Source organism: Paecilomyces variotii (assembly GCF_004022145.1).
Source record: "Paecilomyces variotii strain CBS 101075 chromosome Unknown C8Q69scaffold_2, whole genome shotgun sequence".
Classification (NCBI taxonomy): Eukaryota; Fungi; Ascomycota; class Eurotiomycetes; order Eurotiales; family Thermoascaceae; genus Paecilomyces; species Paecilomyces variotii.
In genome coordinates, this window is record NW_021167141.1 from 3,646,998 (window position 1) to 3,664,867 (window position 17,870).

General features: G+C 51.4%; 5 protein-coding genes across 5 annotated transcripts; 1 reads left to right on the top strand and 4 right to left on the bottom strand.

The window, feature by feature from the left end:
* Positions 1-1,871: 1,871 nt before the first annotated feature.
* On the bottom strand, positions 1,872-4,298 carry C8Q69DRAFT_173402 (alkaline phosphatase). Its single transcript, XM_028625791.1, has 2 exons — positions 2,520-4,298; positions 1,872-2,464 (listed from the first exon to the last, which is right to left on the bottom strand). The coding sequence occupies exons 1-2, from the start codon at positions 4,027-4,029 to the stop codon at positions 2,163-2,165; spliced, it is 1,812 nt and encodes a 603-aa protein (XP_028488138.1). The 5' UTR covers positions 4,030-4,298; the 3' UTR covers positions 1,872-2,162.
* C8Q69DRAFT_459111 (DUF498 domain protein) lies at positions 4,223-5,530 on the bottom strand. The gene is made up of 2 exons (XM_028630053.1): positions 4,813-5,530; positions 4,223-4,738 (listed from the first exon to the last, which is right to left on the bottom strand). Exons 1-2 carry the CDS (start codon positions 5,354-5,356, stop codon positions 4,542-4,544), a joined length of 741 nt encoding a protein of 246 aa, XP_028488139.1. The 5' UTR covers positions 5,357-5,530; the 3' UTR covers positions 4,223-4,541.
* A 653-nt stretch (positions 5,531-6,183) lies between these two features.
* Positions 6,184-9,145, bottom strand: C8Q69DRAFT_505129 (putative vacuolar ABC heavy metal transporter; the record flags this gene model as incomplete). Its single annotated transcript, XM_028632671.1, has 3 exons — positions 6,184-7,498; positions 7,563-8,695; positions 8,753-9,145. 3 exons carry the CDS (start codon positions 9,143-9,145, stop codon positions 6,184-6,186), a joined length of 2,841 nt encoding a protein of 946 aa, XP_028488140.1.
* A 2,012-nt stretch (positions 9,146-11,157) lies between these two features.
* On the top strand, positions 11,158-15,555 carry C8Q69DRAFT_173261 (WD repeat protein). Its single transcript, XM_028625789.1, has 2 exons — positions 11,158-11,565; positions 11,654-15,555. Exons 1-2 carry the CDS (start codon positions 11,339-11,341, stop codon positions 15,540-15,542), a joined length of 4,116 nt encoding a protein of 1,371 aa, XP_028488141.1. The 5' UTR covers positions 11,158-11,338; the 3' UTR covers positions 15,543-15,555.
* A 305-nt stretch (positions 15,556-15,860) lies between these two features.
* C8Q69DRAFT_173393 (XRCC4-like factor-domain-containing protein) lies at positions 15,861-17,850 on the bottom strand. The gene is made up of 2 exons (XM_028625790.1): positions 16,851-17,850; positions 15,861-16,782 (listed from the first exon to the last, which is right to left on the bottom strand). Exons 1-2 carry the CDS (start codon positions 17,742-17,744, stop codon positions 15,955-15,957), a joined length of 1,722 nt encoding a protein of 573 aa, XP_028488142.1. The 5' UTR covers positions 17,745-17,850; the 3' UTR covers positions 15,861-15,954.
* Positions 17,851-17,870: the final 20 nt, after the last annotated feature.

The following is a 17,870-nucleotide window of genomic DNA, read 5'->3' on the forward strand; positions in this document are numbered from 1 at the left end:
GGTCTTTGCAACATTGTCCATGTCATCCCTAAGCCTAATTAGGGGTTGTAAATGGTAAGCCTGGGATCTATGGAGTACAATGGAGTGGCATCCACTCAAATCTGAGTCGGACCGTTAGATCTGAAAGAAACGGCAGCTTGCAGCGGACCGTGTCAGTATCCGCAAACCTTCTATCCCTGTTTCCCGACCATATGTCTGAGTCCGGATTATGATATCAATGACTGCACATAATGGTCCTGTCATCGTTTCTGTCTTGCAATATAGTATAGATGGCCATTCTTAGTCTCCCCATTAAATCTGTCCACAGACACCGCTTTCAATACCTGAACACCTACACCTTGGTGCCACAGCTAACGCCTGATTCCCTTTGTCGTTTGCTGCCTTCTCGGTTGCTTTCTGACAGGGTACCTTCATTTATCCCTCCGGTCACACCAATAGCTATTCTTTGCTGACAAGCTTGAATGACGTGGATACACTCTTGAGTTCTGTAAAGATGTGGGCGAAGATCTTACTGGCAGTCCCAGAAATGTGTAATGGCGATTGATTCCAACCTCTCAAGAGTGTCTGGGAATAAAATACAATAAGATATTTGCTTTCCAATACATACTGATTCTCTTTTGATTCACTCGTTTTCATGTTCTTCTGAATCATGCTTTGATCAAGGAAAACATTTCCTTCTTCTTATTCTTCTCTCTCTCTCCATTCAAACAGCGGTGTTATACCTCTGTGCTTATGGGCCGCATCATTGACTTCATCTGAAAGGGAACAGCCAGGCAAACAGTTAAAAAAGATTCGTGGACATGAAGTTGACTACTTTTGATCCAGGGGATAAAACCCATGACGTTGTACCTTGTTTTTTCTCCCCCTGTTTCTTCTTCTTCTTCTTCTTTCCGTTTCTCACTCTCTTGAGCCTGTTTAACTGATTGAATTCTGACGAGTTCTGAGACCCTTTCTATTTTGAAACGCTCGGTTAGATCTTGTGTATTCTCCGCAGGAAAGGAGCAAAAGCTATTTTTGGGTTTCTTCATCCCCGTCCAGAAGATCTCTGATATCTCATTCAGTATATCCCGTCAGAGGAAAAGAGACAACTCTGGGGGAAAAGGGGAAGACGGCACTGATTCTACAGTCGTCCATTCTGACTTCTATTCCACATTTCCCTTCCTTGCGTCTTTCCTCGAGAAGACGACGAAAAGCTGAAAGACCGTCGAGCTTATTCATTATATGGTCAACAACCGCCCTTCCTATCCTTGTCCTCAAGGAGAAGAAGAAGAAGACAAAACGAAGAGCCTACCCCCCAATATGTGTAGATACATAGCCTTCACCCACTCAGGCTGTGGACACCTTTGCTTCAAAGTCGCGATATTCTGCAACTCTCTATACAACGAACTTCAGCGAATCAACGATCCTTACCAACGCCAAATGTATGCGCTCCCATTCGATCCGCCGGACTGTCGGCCACGACTGGGATATAATATCATCGACTACAAACCAGGTGGTTGGCGATATTGTCCGACTTGTTTGGAGAACCTGCTGGGTGGTACGCCGGGTTTCGCTGGTTCCTATGGGAGGGATTCTCGATGAATACCTCATGATGGACATTATGGATCATTATTTGTTTCTGAGAACTGCGTTGGGGCGTGGTTGCTGGTCTTGGTATCCGGGTTAGGTTATCAAGCTGGGAGGAAAAAGGGTTTGGATAAGCTTCTTACATCTGGGCATTAAGTTTTTGTTAGGAATACCTACCAGAGACTAGGATCGTATGATCGGATCGTCTTTTTTCTTTCCTTTCGTTGATGATTGATCCTCTCTGTACATTACGTGGAATTGTAAGATGATAAATAAGTTCGTGTCGGCTTCAGTTGGTGATAATAAGTATTTAGGATAGATGAGACTATTATTAGCATGTGCGTAGATATTCAAGACATCTGAATATTTTCAGCTTGTATTTATTCACAACCCACTGATTTATACGTCCATATTCTAGGGGGGGACAAAAACTCCTTATGCGGTATCCACTGTGAGAGACGGCAACGATCCATCATCCTACGACCAACGTGAAGAAAGCTTAGCCTGAGAAATCTTACGGAAATTATCGAGAAAATGCACTGATATGACCAAAATGGAACGCCTAGCTCGGATAAAACAGATCAAAAGGATAAAAATTAGTGGATCGCGCCGCAGCCACAGCTTCGGCTGTCAATATGCGTAATCTCATCATCTGCGCCGGCTTCTGTGGAGCGTTTCTTGAAATCGCCATGGTAGGTGTCAAGGGCATCAGTTCGGACGTCCTCGCCGAGAGGATTGCCCATCCACAAACTGTCGCTGCTCTGGAGCTTCTTGGTCACTGCGTCGACGTCGACGTCGAGATAGTTGGCCAGGAAGTGGCCCACTTCAATGTTCTCGTGGTTACCGACCAGTGGCCAGGCATCTGCGCCGGAGGAGGCATAGATGTTCACGTCAACGCCTGCAGATATGTTAGTTAAATCATCCAGTATCATCAAAGGGCTGTTCCAACTTACCGGAGTGACCGTGCGTGGACCAACCGATCTGCGACCTTCGGCTGATGATATCAGCGAAAACATAGCTGGCTGGCCATTGCGCATTACTCTCGATTATAGCGTCGACCTCTTCATCAGTAGCATCAGAGATCCCGAGTCCCTTCCGCAGGAGCTCCTCTCGGATATAGGTACGCTCGGTCAGTCTGTTCCTCTTCTCATCGCTGCGAAGATAGTCGTTGAGCTTAGCGTGCAAGTACTCAGAGGAGTGGCTGGCGTTGGCTAGTACTCCTGGAAGCCACAAGTAGTCAGGATAAGACTTGTGTAGCTGTCTTGCTGCGGCAAGACCGCCAGTCTCGTGGTCAGAAGTGCTGACCAGCACACCGGGGGTCGAGTCATTCTCCAGGAATTCCAGAGCCGCAGCGAAGGCCTTGTCGTATGCGAGAACTTCGTGTACCTGCGCAGCTGGGTCATTACCATGTCCAGCGTGGTCGATACGCGAGCCTTCGATCATAATGAAGAATCCCGTGTCACTGTCCCTGGTCGCCTCGCTAAGCGTCTTGAGGGCAGTGCGAGTCATCTCCTCCAAGGACGGGTATACATCGTTGGCGTGGCGGCGGTCGATTTCATAGGGGATGTCTCCTTTCGCAAAGAGGCCCAGAAGAGGCAACTTAGCCTCAGCACCTCCATTCAGTGCATCGAATTCATCCCGAGTCTGGATATAGTTGTAACCGCCCTTCTCAGCGAACTCAATCAGATCACGGTCATCGGCACGGCAGCTTCCATCGGTCGTGTTTGGCAAAAAGTGACAGCGGCCACCTCCAAACATGAGATCCACGGTCTTTCCCAGAGGGTGATCCCCAACCTCCTGTGCCGCGATGATATCCTCATAGTATCGCAGATTGGCGTGGGAGGCGAAACAGGCCGGCGTGGCATCGGTGATCCGCGTCGTCACGACCAACCCGGTCTTGTATCCCTTCAGGGCAGCTGCTTCAAGGACCGTACCGCAAGGGGAGTGATCGGGGAGGACAGAGATAGCACCGTTGTAGCTCTTGAATCCACACGAGAAAGCCGTAGCTCCAGCCGCAGAGTCGGTCACCAAGCTCGAGCTCGATCTCGTCCTCGAGCTACCGATGAGATGACGGTCCAGTACCAGAGTATCATCCACAGGCAACCCCTCCACCAGCTGTCTCCAGCTCCTCGTCATCTCCAGACTGGTCGGGCCCATTCCATCCGACACCATGAAGATCAAGTTGCGTTTGCCCGTCGGCTTGCCGTTAGGGCCCCACGACCCCTTCGAATCGTGCTTTCCGGTCGATCCATGCTGCAGAAAGACAGAGAGAATGATGACGGCGACAGTAGCTACTAAAGCCCAGGTGAAAAGACCAATCTCTCGCCAGAGAGCCCATCCACGGCGCTCCTGACCGCGATTCGTCCGCTGTCCGGTCAGAAGAGCATCTTCCTCCTCTTCGTTACGGATGGACGACCCATCGGTCGATGGGCGGGGAACCAGCAAGGGCTCCTGACGCGCCATCTCTCAGAAAAAGGGCAAACGAGAGTGTTTCAACGAAAAGAACGAGTAGAGTATTATGTCTATCAGGGAGAGGAAGCTCGATGGAGTTGGGAGGCCGTTATGGCATGTGGTTCACTAAGGGCTTGGCGGCAGGAGGACGCTATACAATACCCATACATCACCGCGATACCGATGGTTTGGGAACCACCAGCGCCGATCAAGTCCTAACTGAAGCTCCTAGTTAATTTTATTCATAGATAATAAAGCTGGGGATACGCTTCTATTTATCCAATAGGTCCACGCCTCTAGATGAAGAATCAAGCGTTCCTGGAAGAGATGAGACATAGGTTGATAGTATACAGTATTACTATAGATACCAATTACGAAACGGGCGTGTGACAGCACATAGCGCCCCAGCCCCCATCAAAGCACCAGCCAGGCACAAGTATCTAACTATCGTAACTGGTGCCTGGTGCTAGGAACTAATTAGCATCGGACCAAAGAGTAGAGTGCAATAGTTCGACACCGCTCATTCATCGTGACCTCCATCCAATCGGTATCATTGCTGCTGCAACTTCAGTGACACCGCGCTCGGTTGCCAGCAGATTGAACTGAGCAGCTGCATTCCTGGTATCCTGTACTTCAACCCGAATTCCCAACAGATTGATGTGCTTTCTTGTCTCCGGCGAAAGCGGTGCCATTTGGCCTCCGACTCCAAGGATGAGTAGATCTGGAAAGAGGTGATATAATTGTTAGTAACGAAAATAGAGAGAATAGGTAATGAGACAAGAGGTCGAAACACACCAGGTCTAGGCCACACCAAGCTCAACAACCCCCATGCTTCCTCCGGGACCTCAAATTGACCCTTTGCATTGAGCATCAACCCCTTCTTATCATCTCCCTTGTCGTATCCCTCCCACGGCCGCCAGGAGAAAGCCTCTCCGCCTACCAGCAGCACACCGTCACCGCCGGTGATCTTGACTCCATTATCCAAGTGGAATCCATCGTCCAGACAAGCGTCGATGGCTGTACTAGGAGCTGGGATATTGCCGAAAACATTAAGCGCGCCAAAGTCAGTCTGAGTCTCTTCGTTTGAGGGCGGTCCGCGATCGCGATTCTGAGGTTTCGCTGGCTGGGCGCGAGGAACAATCCGCGATGGTCGACGGGCAGTGTTGCTGTTGTAGCGGCGTGGAATACTGGCTCCAAGAGATCGATAAGCCGGATTCACAGGCGATGCGATAGAGGTTCTGAGAGCAGCATGCGACGCAGTCCGACTGCATGTGGCAGCAGCGCCTGTCGAGATAGAAGCTCGCAGGGCGCGCAGGAGCTGCGGCGACGGGGGCTGCATTGGATTGAAGTATGTGGTATAGCTTTCACAGGAGAGGAGATAAAGTATAGAAGAGAGTTCGCAATTGGAGATATGGCGTGGTTCCACGATTCGAGTTGTTTCCTGCGTTCAATAACCTATTGGTAATGCTCCAGAGTTATGTGGTCTGTCGGCGCGCAACCCGCTGGGAAAACTCCGCTGCCTTAGCGGAACACGACGTCAGCGCAAAAATACAGCCGAGGATATTATTTACCAGGAACAGCACAATAGTCCACGTCCGGTAATATCAAATAGAGAGTAACTAGGATGATCACGCTGTCAGTAAGAAACTGAACATATATACAGATAATTACACTACGCTCTACAGGAATTTGAAGAGGAGAAATTGCATAAAATCTCATTTATTCTTTTTTTGCTTTTGAGTCATTGCTGAGAATGCCCGGGGGAAACGTCCACCGGTTCTATCTTCTACTTATTATTGTCTCCACCGTCTCCTTCATAAAACAAGCATTATTAGTTTTTAGCGTGATTAGGTCGAGGGCCCGACTTCGCTGGCTAGCAAGCAGCAGAGCCCCGGTGCCCAGAAAGGGGCCGTAGAAAATGAGCGTCTCTCGTACAAGTCGTAATGCGGTTCACAATGTCGTAAGAAATGCACCAGGCAGGTTCACTTCGAAAGCAAGCCCGAAAATAATCTCCATCCCCAGGTGTCAGACGTGAAAATATGGCCGTAACTAGCTCGCTGTCGTATCCCTCTTGTCAAATATTCTCGCACGGCAGTGACTCCAGAGTCGCGAAACCGCCAAGACAAACCTACGATGAGGCAAATCTTGTGCAACTCGCTTTCAGATTCAGTGGTCTCGGGATTTCTGCGCATCTCCATTTCCCGCATCGCCCTCGCGACCACCTGGGCCCTGGACAGCACCGTTGCGCTCCTCATCAGACTGACTAGAGCTATCATCTCCATTAGCGGTGGTCGATGCACTCCGAAGACGTTGCGCGCGATCCTGTAGGACCTGCGCTTCAGCAGCTGCCTTCTGTGCACGGATTTGTTTGCGCCACATGCTCGCGTAGCGGCCCTTCATAGCAAGAAGCTGATCGTGTGTTCCGCTTTCGGCAACCTGGCCGTCATGGAGGACGAGGATTTGATCGGCAGTAGTAATAGTGCTGAGGCGATGGGCAATGACCAACATGGTGCGCCCACGGGATAGCGTAGATAGCGCGCCTTGGATATGCTCCTCTGTTTCCGTATCAAGAGCAGCAGTAGCCTCATCAAGAAGAATTATGCGAGGATCCTTGAGGATAGTCCGAGCAATAGCAACCCGCTGCTTCTCGCCTCCACTCAGACGGAGACCGCGCTCTCCAACCTTCGTCTGGTAGCCGTCTGGGAACGAGAGAATCTTGTCGTGGATGCTAGCAGCCCGGCACGCTTGGTAGACATCATCGTCGGTCGCGTTCGGGTTCGCATACTTCAGGTTGTACATCAAAGTCTCGTTGAAAAGGACAGTGTCCTGCGGCACAACACCAATATGGCGTCGAAGAGAATCAATCGTTATTCCCTTAACATCCTGACGGTCCACCAGGATTCGGCCTCTGTTAGAATTGTAGAAACGGTAAAGTAAGCGGAATACTGTGGATTTTCCACCCCCTGACTCTCCAACGAGAGCAGTAGTGGTTCCAGGGGCGCAGTGAAAGGTCAGACCGTTCAAGGCAGGTTTCCGCGTATCGTATGAAAATTCGACATTTTCGAATGAGATATCGCCTTTGCAAACAGGCATCGGGGCGGCTGAGGGACTATCCACGACAGTGGGTTGTTCCCTGAACAGCTCGAGCATTCGTTCAGAATTAATCAAGGCTGACTGGATAGATCGATAGAAGGTACCGAAGAAATTCAACGGTCCCTGTAACTGGGCCATGTAAGTCAAAAGCGTGACAAACTGGCCCACTTTGCGCTGTCCAATCGAGACCTGATAAGCGGCAATAAAGCAGGTAATAAGTAAACCCAGCATGAACACGGTGTTTTGGCAGGTATTCATCAGAGTAAGCGAGAACAGAACATGATATTCGGCCTTCTGGAAGTCCTTGACAGCCCCACGATACCTATTAAATTCGTACTGCTCCGCATTGAAATATTTGACTGTCTCATATGAGACCATGGAGTCGTTCCTAGTGATCGCGTGGTTAGTACTCTTGAAAGGCGTTACTAATGTGAGCTTCATTGGGAACTTACTTGACGGCATCCTCTTGCCTTGAAGCATTGACCATCTGCCTCCGGATTTCAGCTCGCCATTGAGCCATTCTAACAGTCACATACAAGTAGCAGAATGTGACGATGGCGACGACCAATGCGTAGTAGGCGTCGAAAGCAACGAGGAAATAGCCAATTGCAACACAGAGATCGATCAACATAGGAACAACCTGGAACGTGACCTGTTCGAGGAAGGTGTTGATGGAGTTTCCCTTCGAGAGGGCGGAAAGAACTTCTCCCGTCTTTTTACCCAGGTGGAAGTCAAGGCTGAGTCCATGGACATGCTCGAAAGCAGCCGTAGAAAGCTCCATGTACGAATATTGTCCGACAGGGATCCACAGACTGGAACGGAGGGACCCGATGAGACCCTGGCTTCCCTGGAGCCATCGGAAGAGGATATACAGACAAATATCGAACCACGGAACCCGGAAATCGCCACCTTCTTCTCTTGACAGTATGTTTGTGATGATACCGACCTGATATGGAACGAGAACGTTGACGACACGCTGAAGGAGGATCAAGCCAAAACAGACCACCACAATAATCTGCAAGCGTCGAGACTTGGCGGGCCAGAGGTACGGGAAAAACAAGGAGTATCCGCTCAGATATTCCCACCAGCTGGTAGAGGGGATCGTAGTCGGGCGCACCCAAGGATCAGCTGGCTTGGAAGTGCTCTGGTTTCCATTGGCTTGCGTTGAGCCATAATGATTGTTTGCGACACCGGTTTCTGCGGCTGAGTGGTTAAGCAGTCCAGTAGTCTCACTGGGTGAATTTGCTAGGCGGGTAGCTGCTTTCCGTCCTCGGATACCGGACATGGAGTTGATGGCGTAAGTTAGAACGAGGGCCATCAGGACCAGTATACGCACTACACCGGATGCCACTTGCATAGACTCCCATAGAGTGATGCCTCGCACCAGAGGACCGCCATCGGGGTCTCCCACAATTGGTTCATGATGAGGGGTCGTATAGATCGATAAGGAGACAGCAAGGAGGATGAGTTCTAATGGAATTGCTGCCGACCATGGCACCAGCTGTGCAAATGTTGGCGCTGGCTTTGTGTCCAGTAAGGATATGAGAATGACAGCGTAAACGAAGAAGGATCCGATAATGTAAATCTAGACGGAAATTAGGAAGCTACTTCAAGACGACGCCGATTTTGATCTGATACTTACCACGTATGACTGACCACACCACCAGTGCTCCGAACGACAGAGGATCACGTGCGTCATAACAATCGCAGCGTCTGCAACGAAAGTGACCAAGACCGCAACGCTCAACCACTTGAAAAGAAGCTGCGTCCATGGACTGAATGGTCGAGGTTCTTTAGTCACGACCATCGTACTTCTGGTCCGCTTGGGAAGGGGCCTGCCACCAGGCCCAGTTGTGACGGCACTGCCATTTGTGGATAGACGTTTCGCAGACCTCACAGAGCTCACGATAAAAGAGGTGATGAACACTACGAGCAGAATGATCGGCGTTCCAATGTGGAAATATTCGAGAAGCTCGCGGGCGGTATCGTGAGACACCACAGGCTGAGAGCCAGGCGTTGTTGTAGTCGAACCCATGGTCAATTCCTCCACACAGTTCCACGGATTCAGATAGTAATCTTTGTTTCCATGACACGACGCGAACCGCACGTGTTTTGGGGAGGATATGCGCAGGGGGGGCGATATGGAAATTCTGGCGCTCGCAATCGGAAAGGACAGTGACAACTATGCTATTGTCTCCTTGGGGGGGTGCTGAGACACTAATCCGCTCAGATAATTCCGCGCTTAATAGAACGAACTGGGCGTCAATGCACAGTTAGAAAGTTGGATGAATAGGTACAGCGAAAGTGAGATCAACGAGGGATGTGTCCAGCCTCGTGCGTACGGCAGAAACGAACGGATACGCGAGCAAGGTCTTTGAAACAAGACTGCACCACGCCTAGGACGCGAAGAGCCTGCAAGCGGTAGAGGTACGGTTCGATGGTGGAGAGAAATGGTTGTGGCTCAGCAGGTCCGTCCGCCGGCGCGGGGAGCAAGAACAAACGCTCCGAGGACGGAGACTGATAGTACCGCACGAGGATCAAACTGATCAAAGATCCTCGAGGACAGTACGAAATGAATGAACACCAGATGAAAAGGTAATGATTAGAAAAAGAAGAAGGAGGAAGAGAAAAAAAAGAGATGGTGAGAACGCTCGAGAGCTTCTGGGAGGTTAGGGTTCGATAGTATCATAGACGGATCCGTATCCCAGCCCAGGATGCCCAAGCAGCAGGCCAAGCTAAACTAACAGACTGGCGGGGATCAAGCTTGGGACGGACTGGCTTCCGAGCTTCCTTGTTGGCAATGCCAGCCGGGGAGGAAAAGAAAAAAGTGCCACAGCGATCGACTAGATGCTGGCCAAACACGGATCTCTAGAACTCTCCAGAGGACAGCACGGGCAACAGAAGGGAAGAGGAGATGGTTCAGACAGGAATTGCGCCAGGGTAGAGATGGCAAACAAGTGAGAAAGAGAGAGAGAGAGAGGGTGTCTTGGAAGAGAAATGAGATTCACGCGAGCTTCAACTCAAGATCGCCACAGAATCAGATTGTGAGCGGTGAGCAGCCGTAAAGCCGGCAGAATGGGCGATGGAGCCAGATCGGCGGCGAGAAACCAGTCAGTGAAGAAGCTGACAGGAACTGCCTCTAGTGGATTTGACCTGCACATCTCCTGCATCAGGATTCAGCAGAGCACTCATCAGAAGATCAGGGATAGTTCTCAGCAATAATATCTCTGTCTATTTCCCCGATTGCAGCTCGGGCTAGTGATTGCATTGGAACTCCCGTGAGACTTTCAGAAGAGGGCAAAATATCCTCCTCTTCTCTTATCCTTCACATCCCCTTCGCAGTCAAGCAAGGCCGGGGATTGTCGTGGTCTCACAGCGACGCAGCGTCAATAATAATAATAATTAGACTCCCAGCCAGCTCGAACTATCTTCCCGACTGGCAGGACCGTGGGACCCAACGCCTGAGCTTCCCCGGAAGGCAAAAAAACCAACGAACTAGAGGATTATTCTTCTTCTTCTGACAAGCTGAGCTGGAACATCGTCGACGACATCACCAGTCCACACTCGTCCCACCTTGGTGCACCCACTATCAGCCCCAGTGATCCAGGCCGATAATCGATAGTGGTTGACGCGGTGGCCGATCCGATCTGCCTAGCCGGCCAACCGATTTCCCTCCTGTCTGGCCTATTCTGCTTCTCTGTCCGCCGCGGCGGGTCACAGCAAGCACAAAAAGCTCCGGTCTGCGCGCTTCTTGCCGGTGGCTGGATGCTGAAGCTGCTGGGCAGCAGTCGGTCGGACAAATCTCATCGGTCTGCTGCTGCTCCCTAAGTACCGCCCGCAGATCGGTGCGTCTGCTGCACTTCATTCCTGCCTGACCGATCTATCCTTCTCGGGTGTACGCTGAAGATTCCGAAATATTCTGTGCACCTTTGCTACAGTCGCTTTACGAGTCACTGCGGGACCGGTCGCGGGCCAACTCAAAACTGCAGACAGCGTTTCACGCCTGCCAGCAGCTCGTCGGGCTCCAAGCGGCTCCAAAGACTTTGAGTTGTAGCAGCCGTCGTGTCCGTCGACTTCCAAACACACCCATCACGCGTGCTCGCCACCGTCTGGTGGATGGCCAGTCGACTGTTCGCGACAAGCTCCGCTCCAGCCCTCGTCTCGCCTTGACAACGGGCGATGGAGCGCCAATCCTGGTTGGGTTGCTCAACCTCGACCTGAGCTCATCATGGCTGATCAGTCGCGATTGCACACACGGTCGAGTTCCGCGGCCCCTCCTCCGCCTCCTCCCCCGGCACCACCGCCGCAACAGGGCCAAAGGTATACCAACAGAGCCACGAGCGCGTTAGCTCGATTTGCTCAGCCATTTCTGTCTGGCTCGAGACCCCCGAGTCCGTATAACACAAGTCGGGACGAACCTTCGCCCATTACACGCCCTGCGCGGGCCAGATCATTGTAAGGCTTCCCCGCCATGAGAAGAGCCGGCAGCTCCTTGTTCATCAACGTCAATAGTGCAACACAGAGAAACTAATTGAAGACACAGGCCGGGTCTCTCGCAGACGATTATCCATAAGACGGGGCTTCCAGTCACTTCGCTGGATATATCTCCCCAGAAGACACATGCCGTAATCGCTGGCCGGGAGATCCTGAAGACGATTCGCGTTTCCCCTGATGGGTGCTCGGAGGAGTTCGATCTCCGGAATGCAATTGTGAACTCGTCTGTTAATCAAAATTCTTCAGCGCTCTCCGCCAGGTACAAGGATCAGCTTTCCGTGAAGGACGTTAAGTGGTCTCATGGCGAGTATGACAAGATTATTGCAACAGCAGTGGCCAATGGGCGCATTGTCGTCTACGACTTGCAGCGTCCGACTTTGGAACTTGCCCGCTTTCAAGGCCACAGTCGACAGGTTCATAAACTAGCTTTCAATCCTCATCTGCCCGCGTGGCTGCTTTCCGGCAGTCAGGATGCTACTATCCGTATGTGGGATCTGCGCATGGCGTCCGGAGAGCGCGGGGTAGCTACATGCAGCAGTAAGGAACGGTACAATGGGAACAGCGATGCTGTTCGCGACATCCGCTGGTCTCCCACCGATGGGGTCATGTTCGCGACAGCCACAGACAGCGGAGCCATTCAACTCTGGGACGCACGCAAAGTAAATGCCCCTATGATGAAACTTGCTGCTCATGACAAACCGTGTTTCTCGGTCGATTGGCATCCGGACGGGAAGCATTTGGTCAGTGGTGGAACTGATAAGCAGGTGAAAGTCTGGGACTTCTCGTCATCTGCAGAACGCAGACAGAAACCGACCTTTCAGTTCAGGACACCGCAGGCTGTGGTGAACGTAAGATGGCGCCCGCCGTATTGGACATCGGAATCTCAGGGTCCAGGTGACTGGCAGTCCACTCAGCTGGTAACATCCTATGACAAGGAAGATCCACGTGTTCACCTTTGGGACCTTCGACGTCCGCATATTCCGTTCCGCGAATTTGATAGATATGGCACTTCAGCGGCCGATCTTCTGTGGCGCTCAAAGGACTTGCTATGGACCGTGGGAGAGGCCGGTGTTTTCACCCAAACTGATATTAGATATGCACCACAGGTAGTCAGTCAGCGTCCAATGTGCTCCGTAGGCTGGAGTCCGAATGGGGAGGTGCTCACATTCGCTCAAAAGCGTCCGCGACGGCGCCCACTAGGTGTCGACACGGCGGAGTTCCTGGATATTCGAGAAGAGCACAGCAGTAGCGGTGAGAAGCTTACGAGCCAAAGTCTGACAGATGACAGCCTTGATGAAGCTGTAGTCACAGCTCCTATACGTAAGAGACACGGTGGAGCTGCTGGTAAAAGAGGATCGAAGTCGGTAAGCCATACTCCACCAACAGCAGATGATACCCCCGAGCTTCTGTCTCTGGAGAAGTCTTTATCAAGGAGCAAGGCCGTGGGGCCTTGTCAAATTGGGGTAGTTGGTCGTGTGCCTGGTGTCACGGTCAACCCGGAACTCTTTCGGTGCCTGGCCGAACACTACTCACCCCTGATAGAAGATCCTGATGATAGCCGGATGCATGAAAATGCCCTGGAGGCTTTGTTGAAGGCATTTGATCACAATGCAGAACAAGCAGAAAATGTTTCTCTGCTAAAGCTCGCTCAGACATGGCGGATTGTGAAATATGCTGTCGTCCAGGAGCTCCAGCTGAGAGCACAGAGACAACAAAGGATACGGGAGCAAGGGAACAAAAATGCCCGCAAACGACAGTCAGCAGATGTGACAATCACTGACAAGACCCGTAAGCCTGAGGAAGGGCGATCTGATAAGTTGAAGAGTCGGTTATTCAAAGGCGTATTGGAGACGGGAGGCCACATGGGAGTTATCCCAGACGCCGAGAGCACGTCCAACATGACCACCCCTCTTGCGCAACCACTGCCAGACTCACCACCTGGTAACCAAACCGGTTCAAGTCCACATCTTGTTCCATTGGAGGATGGGCTTGTGGATTTCCAGCCACTTCCACCATCCGTTATAAGTTCAAATTACGCTACTATGACTTCTAACGAACTTGCAATCTCCGATCTTGATGCCCAGTCAGGGACGCAGTTTGAGCCCCAACCATCAAAGTCCAGTGAAGATGTACAGATGTCTGCCAGCAGTGCACCAGCCAGTCAATTGCGTGACGCGTCTCTTCATGATATGGGCAGCGATCAAAGATCAGCTCCTCGTGCCATCGCAGGTCGGGCTGATTGGCATCTACAAGGTTCCGGAGAGTATGGCAAAGGGGCATCTGAGGAAGACTATGACCAGAAGATTGAAGACAAAAGAGCAGCAATCCGCGATTACAAAATCGCACCCAAGAAGCTTCTCACGTATGAACCCCCTGCAGGTGACTTCAGCAAAGCAACTCAACCAGGTCAAGGCTCTGCGGATAGCTTCCCCATGTTCTCAGCTTCGACTGATAGTTCGCATCGTGCAAAGTCAATGGGAGGAGCGTCGTTCTCTCCACAGCTGAGACCACGGCAGACGGAAAGTGGAGGGTGGGATACCGAAGACACCGAGGATCAAAGTGCTCGGGAACCAATAAATGAAGCACAGAGTGGCTCGGAAGTGGACTATCGTTCCGAACAAGACAAAGATGAACTTGCCCCGAACATGTCGTTCGATGAGTCAGTTTCTGATACCGATCGTGTCCACCTCGAGCGACCATCAAGCCCACCCCCGCTGCGAGTAGAGTCGAATGGCGTGAGCGGCTTCGAGCTAGAAACATCAATCCACAGCACGGATACCACAACCGCAGCGAGAACAACTGCATTGCCCTCAGCTTTACGAAGAACACATGACCTCGATCTGACGTCCATCCCCATGTCCCCAGAATTGACAGGGACCAAACCTTGGAGTGCTCAATCAATACTCAGAGAAACGATCCGATACTACCACAGCAGCACTCCAGTTGACGTCCAATCCGCAGCCCATCTACTCCATAAAATGCATGTCCTCTTCTATGCCTGCGAGGAGATTCTTCCCTACGAGGAACGTGAGCTGATCTTAAAGACCTACAACGAGCATCTTCTGCGGCAGTCCATGTATGTGGAAGCCGCTGAGCTTCGACTCATGTGCGTGCCAACGTATCCGGCTGTCTATGACTACTCTCAGTCCGATACTTTTATCAACGTGTACTGTTACACCTGCAAGAGGCCATACGAGAATCCAAAGCGGGATAACCGTCGCTGCTATCGCTGTCAGACTCCCCAGGAGCCTTGTTCGATTTGCATGAGTCTTGATCCACCGCCAGAGTGGACGGTACCGCCTCCCGAGCCGCAGAATCCAGCTACAGGTGTTGACGATGATGATGGACGAACCGCTAGTTCCTTTGCTTCCGTCACGGAAGCCATACCTGCCTCTGAGTTCGAACAACTTGACCAAGCCGTTTCCGATTCATACACTCCTCCGCGGCCCTTTGGCTCTTCCTTATGGACCTGGTGTCAAGGGTGTGGCCATGGCGGACATTTGGCCTGCATGACGACCTGGTTAAAGGATGTCTCTATCAGCGAAGGTGGCTGCGCCACTCCTGGCTGCCTACATGACTGTGGACCTGGTCCACGCCGTGAGGAAAACCGCGCCCAGCTCGAGGAGTCTAAGCGTCACTCTTCCGGGAGAAAGGGCAATGTCAGTTTCGCCAGACATGACTCTTGGACCACGAGTGAAAGTAAAGCGGTGCAAAATGTCCGCAGCATGCTAGGTGCCACCACTTCAACCAGCGGAGCAAGCGCCCTAACTGGCTCAACTTCAACGGGCGTGATGTCTCCGAAGAAAGTCAGGCTGGTCACACCACGTGAGCAGGGCAAACGTCGAAGTGGCACAGTAGGCAGCGGAAGCAGCGCCTTTGGCAGTAAAGATAGAGAGGGATCTTCTGATCTACTGGCTCCGGTGTCGGAGTCACAATAACGGGCTCAAGGAGAGCCAGCGTGTGACTATTCTATTTCTCTCCCTGTGTTATTATTATACCCCTTTTTTCTCGGCTTGTCTTTTGAAACATTCTTGCATCGCGACTGGATTGGCGGCTGTGGTTGGTGCCTTGGGGTTGAGTTTGAATTACCTGCTGTTCTCTTGAGTCGATTGATACGACCTGATTCCCCAACCTTCGGCGCCGTCTTCGGAGGTGCCGGCATGCATATCCTCTAATTCTTCTAGTAGATAGATGTATGAAAGATTTGTGGTATCGAAGAGTTTATGGCTGTTGATTCTGGATAGCCAAAAACAAACAAAAGAAAGAAAGGGAAATATACGAGTTGCAATGCATGCACGCAGAGAAGATCCGAGACATTCCAGAACAGTAATAAAAAACTCAAAGGAGCTATCAAAATTTCCTTTTCTTCTTCACGGGAGCTTTGCTCTTCGCCTCTAACTCCCTCTTCAACTGCTCGCGCTTCTTATCTGCCTTCTCCTGCGCCGTCAGCTCGCGCTGCGGCTCCTTTTCCTGCTTTACGGCAGGCGGGGCTGCTGGGGAAGAAGACCGAGACAGAGCCCCAGCCTTGGGAGCGGCAGATACTCTATTTAGGTCATCTTCTGCCTCAGATGCTGTCGACTCAGCAGAAGACGCAGGAACATCATGCGCAGGCCGAGAAGGGATTGTCTTGTTACGGGCACCGCCACCGATCATTCCGAGTTTGCCGCGAGGTTTTAGTTTCTGGGGTGACGGGCTTGCTGAGCCAACATCTGTTGTTGCTGATGGAGCTCTGTTTTGGGATCTCTCTGGTGGAGGAGAAGGTGGGGTGGATGCTTTTGCTGCTTTCTTTCCACCTATCACGCCCAGTCCGCGAGGACGGGGTTTGGGAGCTTGTGCTTCCTCTGCTCTTTGCGGTTTGAGGCTTGGTTGTGGTTCAGCATCTTCTTCGTCCTCTGATGCGGTCTCCTGATCGAGATCGGGTTCTGGGACAGGGGAACGGTGAACGGGCTCTGAGACTTCAGATGCAGTAGAAGATGGAGGGCGTGGAGGAGGCTCTCTCTTTGCTGGCTTTGGGCCCCCAATGACCCCCAGTCCTTTATGCTTCGGCTTTAGTACGGTCTTCTCAGGACTTAGGGATGGAGACACAGTAGGTGACTTGCTTAGTGCATTACTACGGGATATGGGACGCTCTTGCGGGTCTTCCTTTGCACGTTTTAGATGTGGAGGAGTCGCTTGGCGCTAGATATCATTTCAGTTTGGTGAGCCTCGAGGTCTGATGTAACGGAGTAAAGGGACACATGTTATACCTGAAACTCGTCATCGCTATTCTCGTCATGTTTTGTCTCTTTTCCCTTCTTTAAAGGCGCGGTATCAGCCTTAGATGTTTTCTTTTTCTCTCCTCGCGATTCTGGAGCCCGGCTTCCAACATTGACGTCTTCCCACCACGTATCTAGGGCCAGGTCAAGACTTTTCAAGTCTAAGGAGCCTGTAGTGTCCGAAAGCTCTTTAACCAATTTCGGAGCGAGTTCCGCGTCGACATTTCCCTTGCTGACTTCATTTTTCCAACCGTGTTCATCAAACGGTGCAACTCCTCTGATGAGCTTTTCTGCTTGTGCTCGCGTAGTACCTCTCTTTCCAGCACGTAGACCCGCTGTCCCAGGAAACACCGTGCTCAAATCAAGCCCGGAAGATTCGATCTTATCGAATATTTTCCCTATGACCCAGTCTTTTTCTTTCAGGTGGTCGAGCAAGGATCTCTGCTGTCTTTCGCGGTTGGCCTCCTCCCTCAGCAGTGGTAAGAGAAGCTCTCTTGTCAGACTCCTCTGCGGGCCGCGGGTCATGTATAAGGTCCATTGTAGCGCGTGTAAAGGGGCTGGCAGTTTCGTTTCCGTGATCAACTCTAATGAATTGCTCTTTGCCCCCGTTTTCAGGGTGAGGCTGCTCCCTTCAGCGCCACATAAGGCATCTTCTACTTTTTGCAAGAGAACCTTGAATTGTTCAGCATCTTCGCTGGGGTCGACACTAGTCTCCCCCTCTTCAGCTCTTTGTATAACCTGTTTGCGGTTGAGACGTTCCGTCCAGATATAGGTTAGGTCCGTTAGAAATATCTCATAGCCTTGAGAGCTAGAAATATATTTGAAGAGAAGTGGAGGCAAGTTGTCTTTTGCGGGCAGTGGTAGCTTCTGCCAGTTCTGAGGCATTGCTACGATGGAAGTGAATAGAAGTAAATGTCTATCATGACGAGGAGAAAGCCCCTCCTTAATACCAGATGGTGTTTGTAACTGCCTAATAGCAGATTCGAAGTAGTGATAATACGACGTCCACTT

Excerpts from the sequence above, each read along its gene's own strand:
- C8Q69DRAFT_173393 (XM_028625790.1), bottom strand. The coding sequence starts at position 17,744 with ATGCCTCAGAACTGGCAGAAGCTACCACTGCCCGCAAAAGACAACTTG. Across the intron at positions 16,783-16,850 it reads ATAGCGATGACGAGTTTCAG|CGCCAAGCGACTCCTCCACA; the intron begins GTATAACATGTG and ends AATGATATCTAG.
- C8Q69DRAFT_173261 (XM_028625789.1), top strand. The coding sequence starts at position 11,339 with ATGGCTGATCAGTCGCGATTGCACACACGGTCGAGTTCCGCGGCCCCT. Across the intron at positions 11,566-11,653 it reads CCTGCGCGGGCCAGATCATT|GCCGGGTCTCTCGCAGACGA; the intron begins GTAAGGCTTCCC and ends TTGAAGACACAG.
- C8Q69DRAFT_173402 (XM_028625791.1), bottom strand. The coding sequence starts at position 4,029 with ATGGCGCGTCAGGAGCCCTTGCTGGTTCCCCGCCCATCGACCGATGGG. Across the intron at positions 2,465-2,519 it reads GTCCACGCACGGTCACTCCG|GCGTTGACGTGAACATCTAT; the intron begins GTAAGTTGGAAC and ends ACATATCTGCAG.
- C8Q69DRAFT_459111 (XM_028630053.1), bottom strand. The coding sequence starts at position 5,356 with ATGCAGCCCCCGTCGCCGCAGCTCCTGCGCGCCCTGCGAGCTTCTATC. Across the intron at positions 4,739-4,812 it reads CTTGGTGTGGCCTAGACCTG|ATCTACTCATCCTTGGAGTC; the intron begins GTGTGTTTCGAC and ends ACCTCTTTCCAG.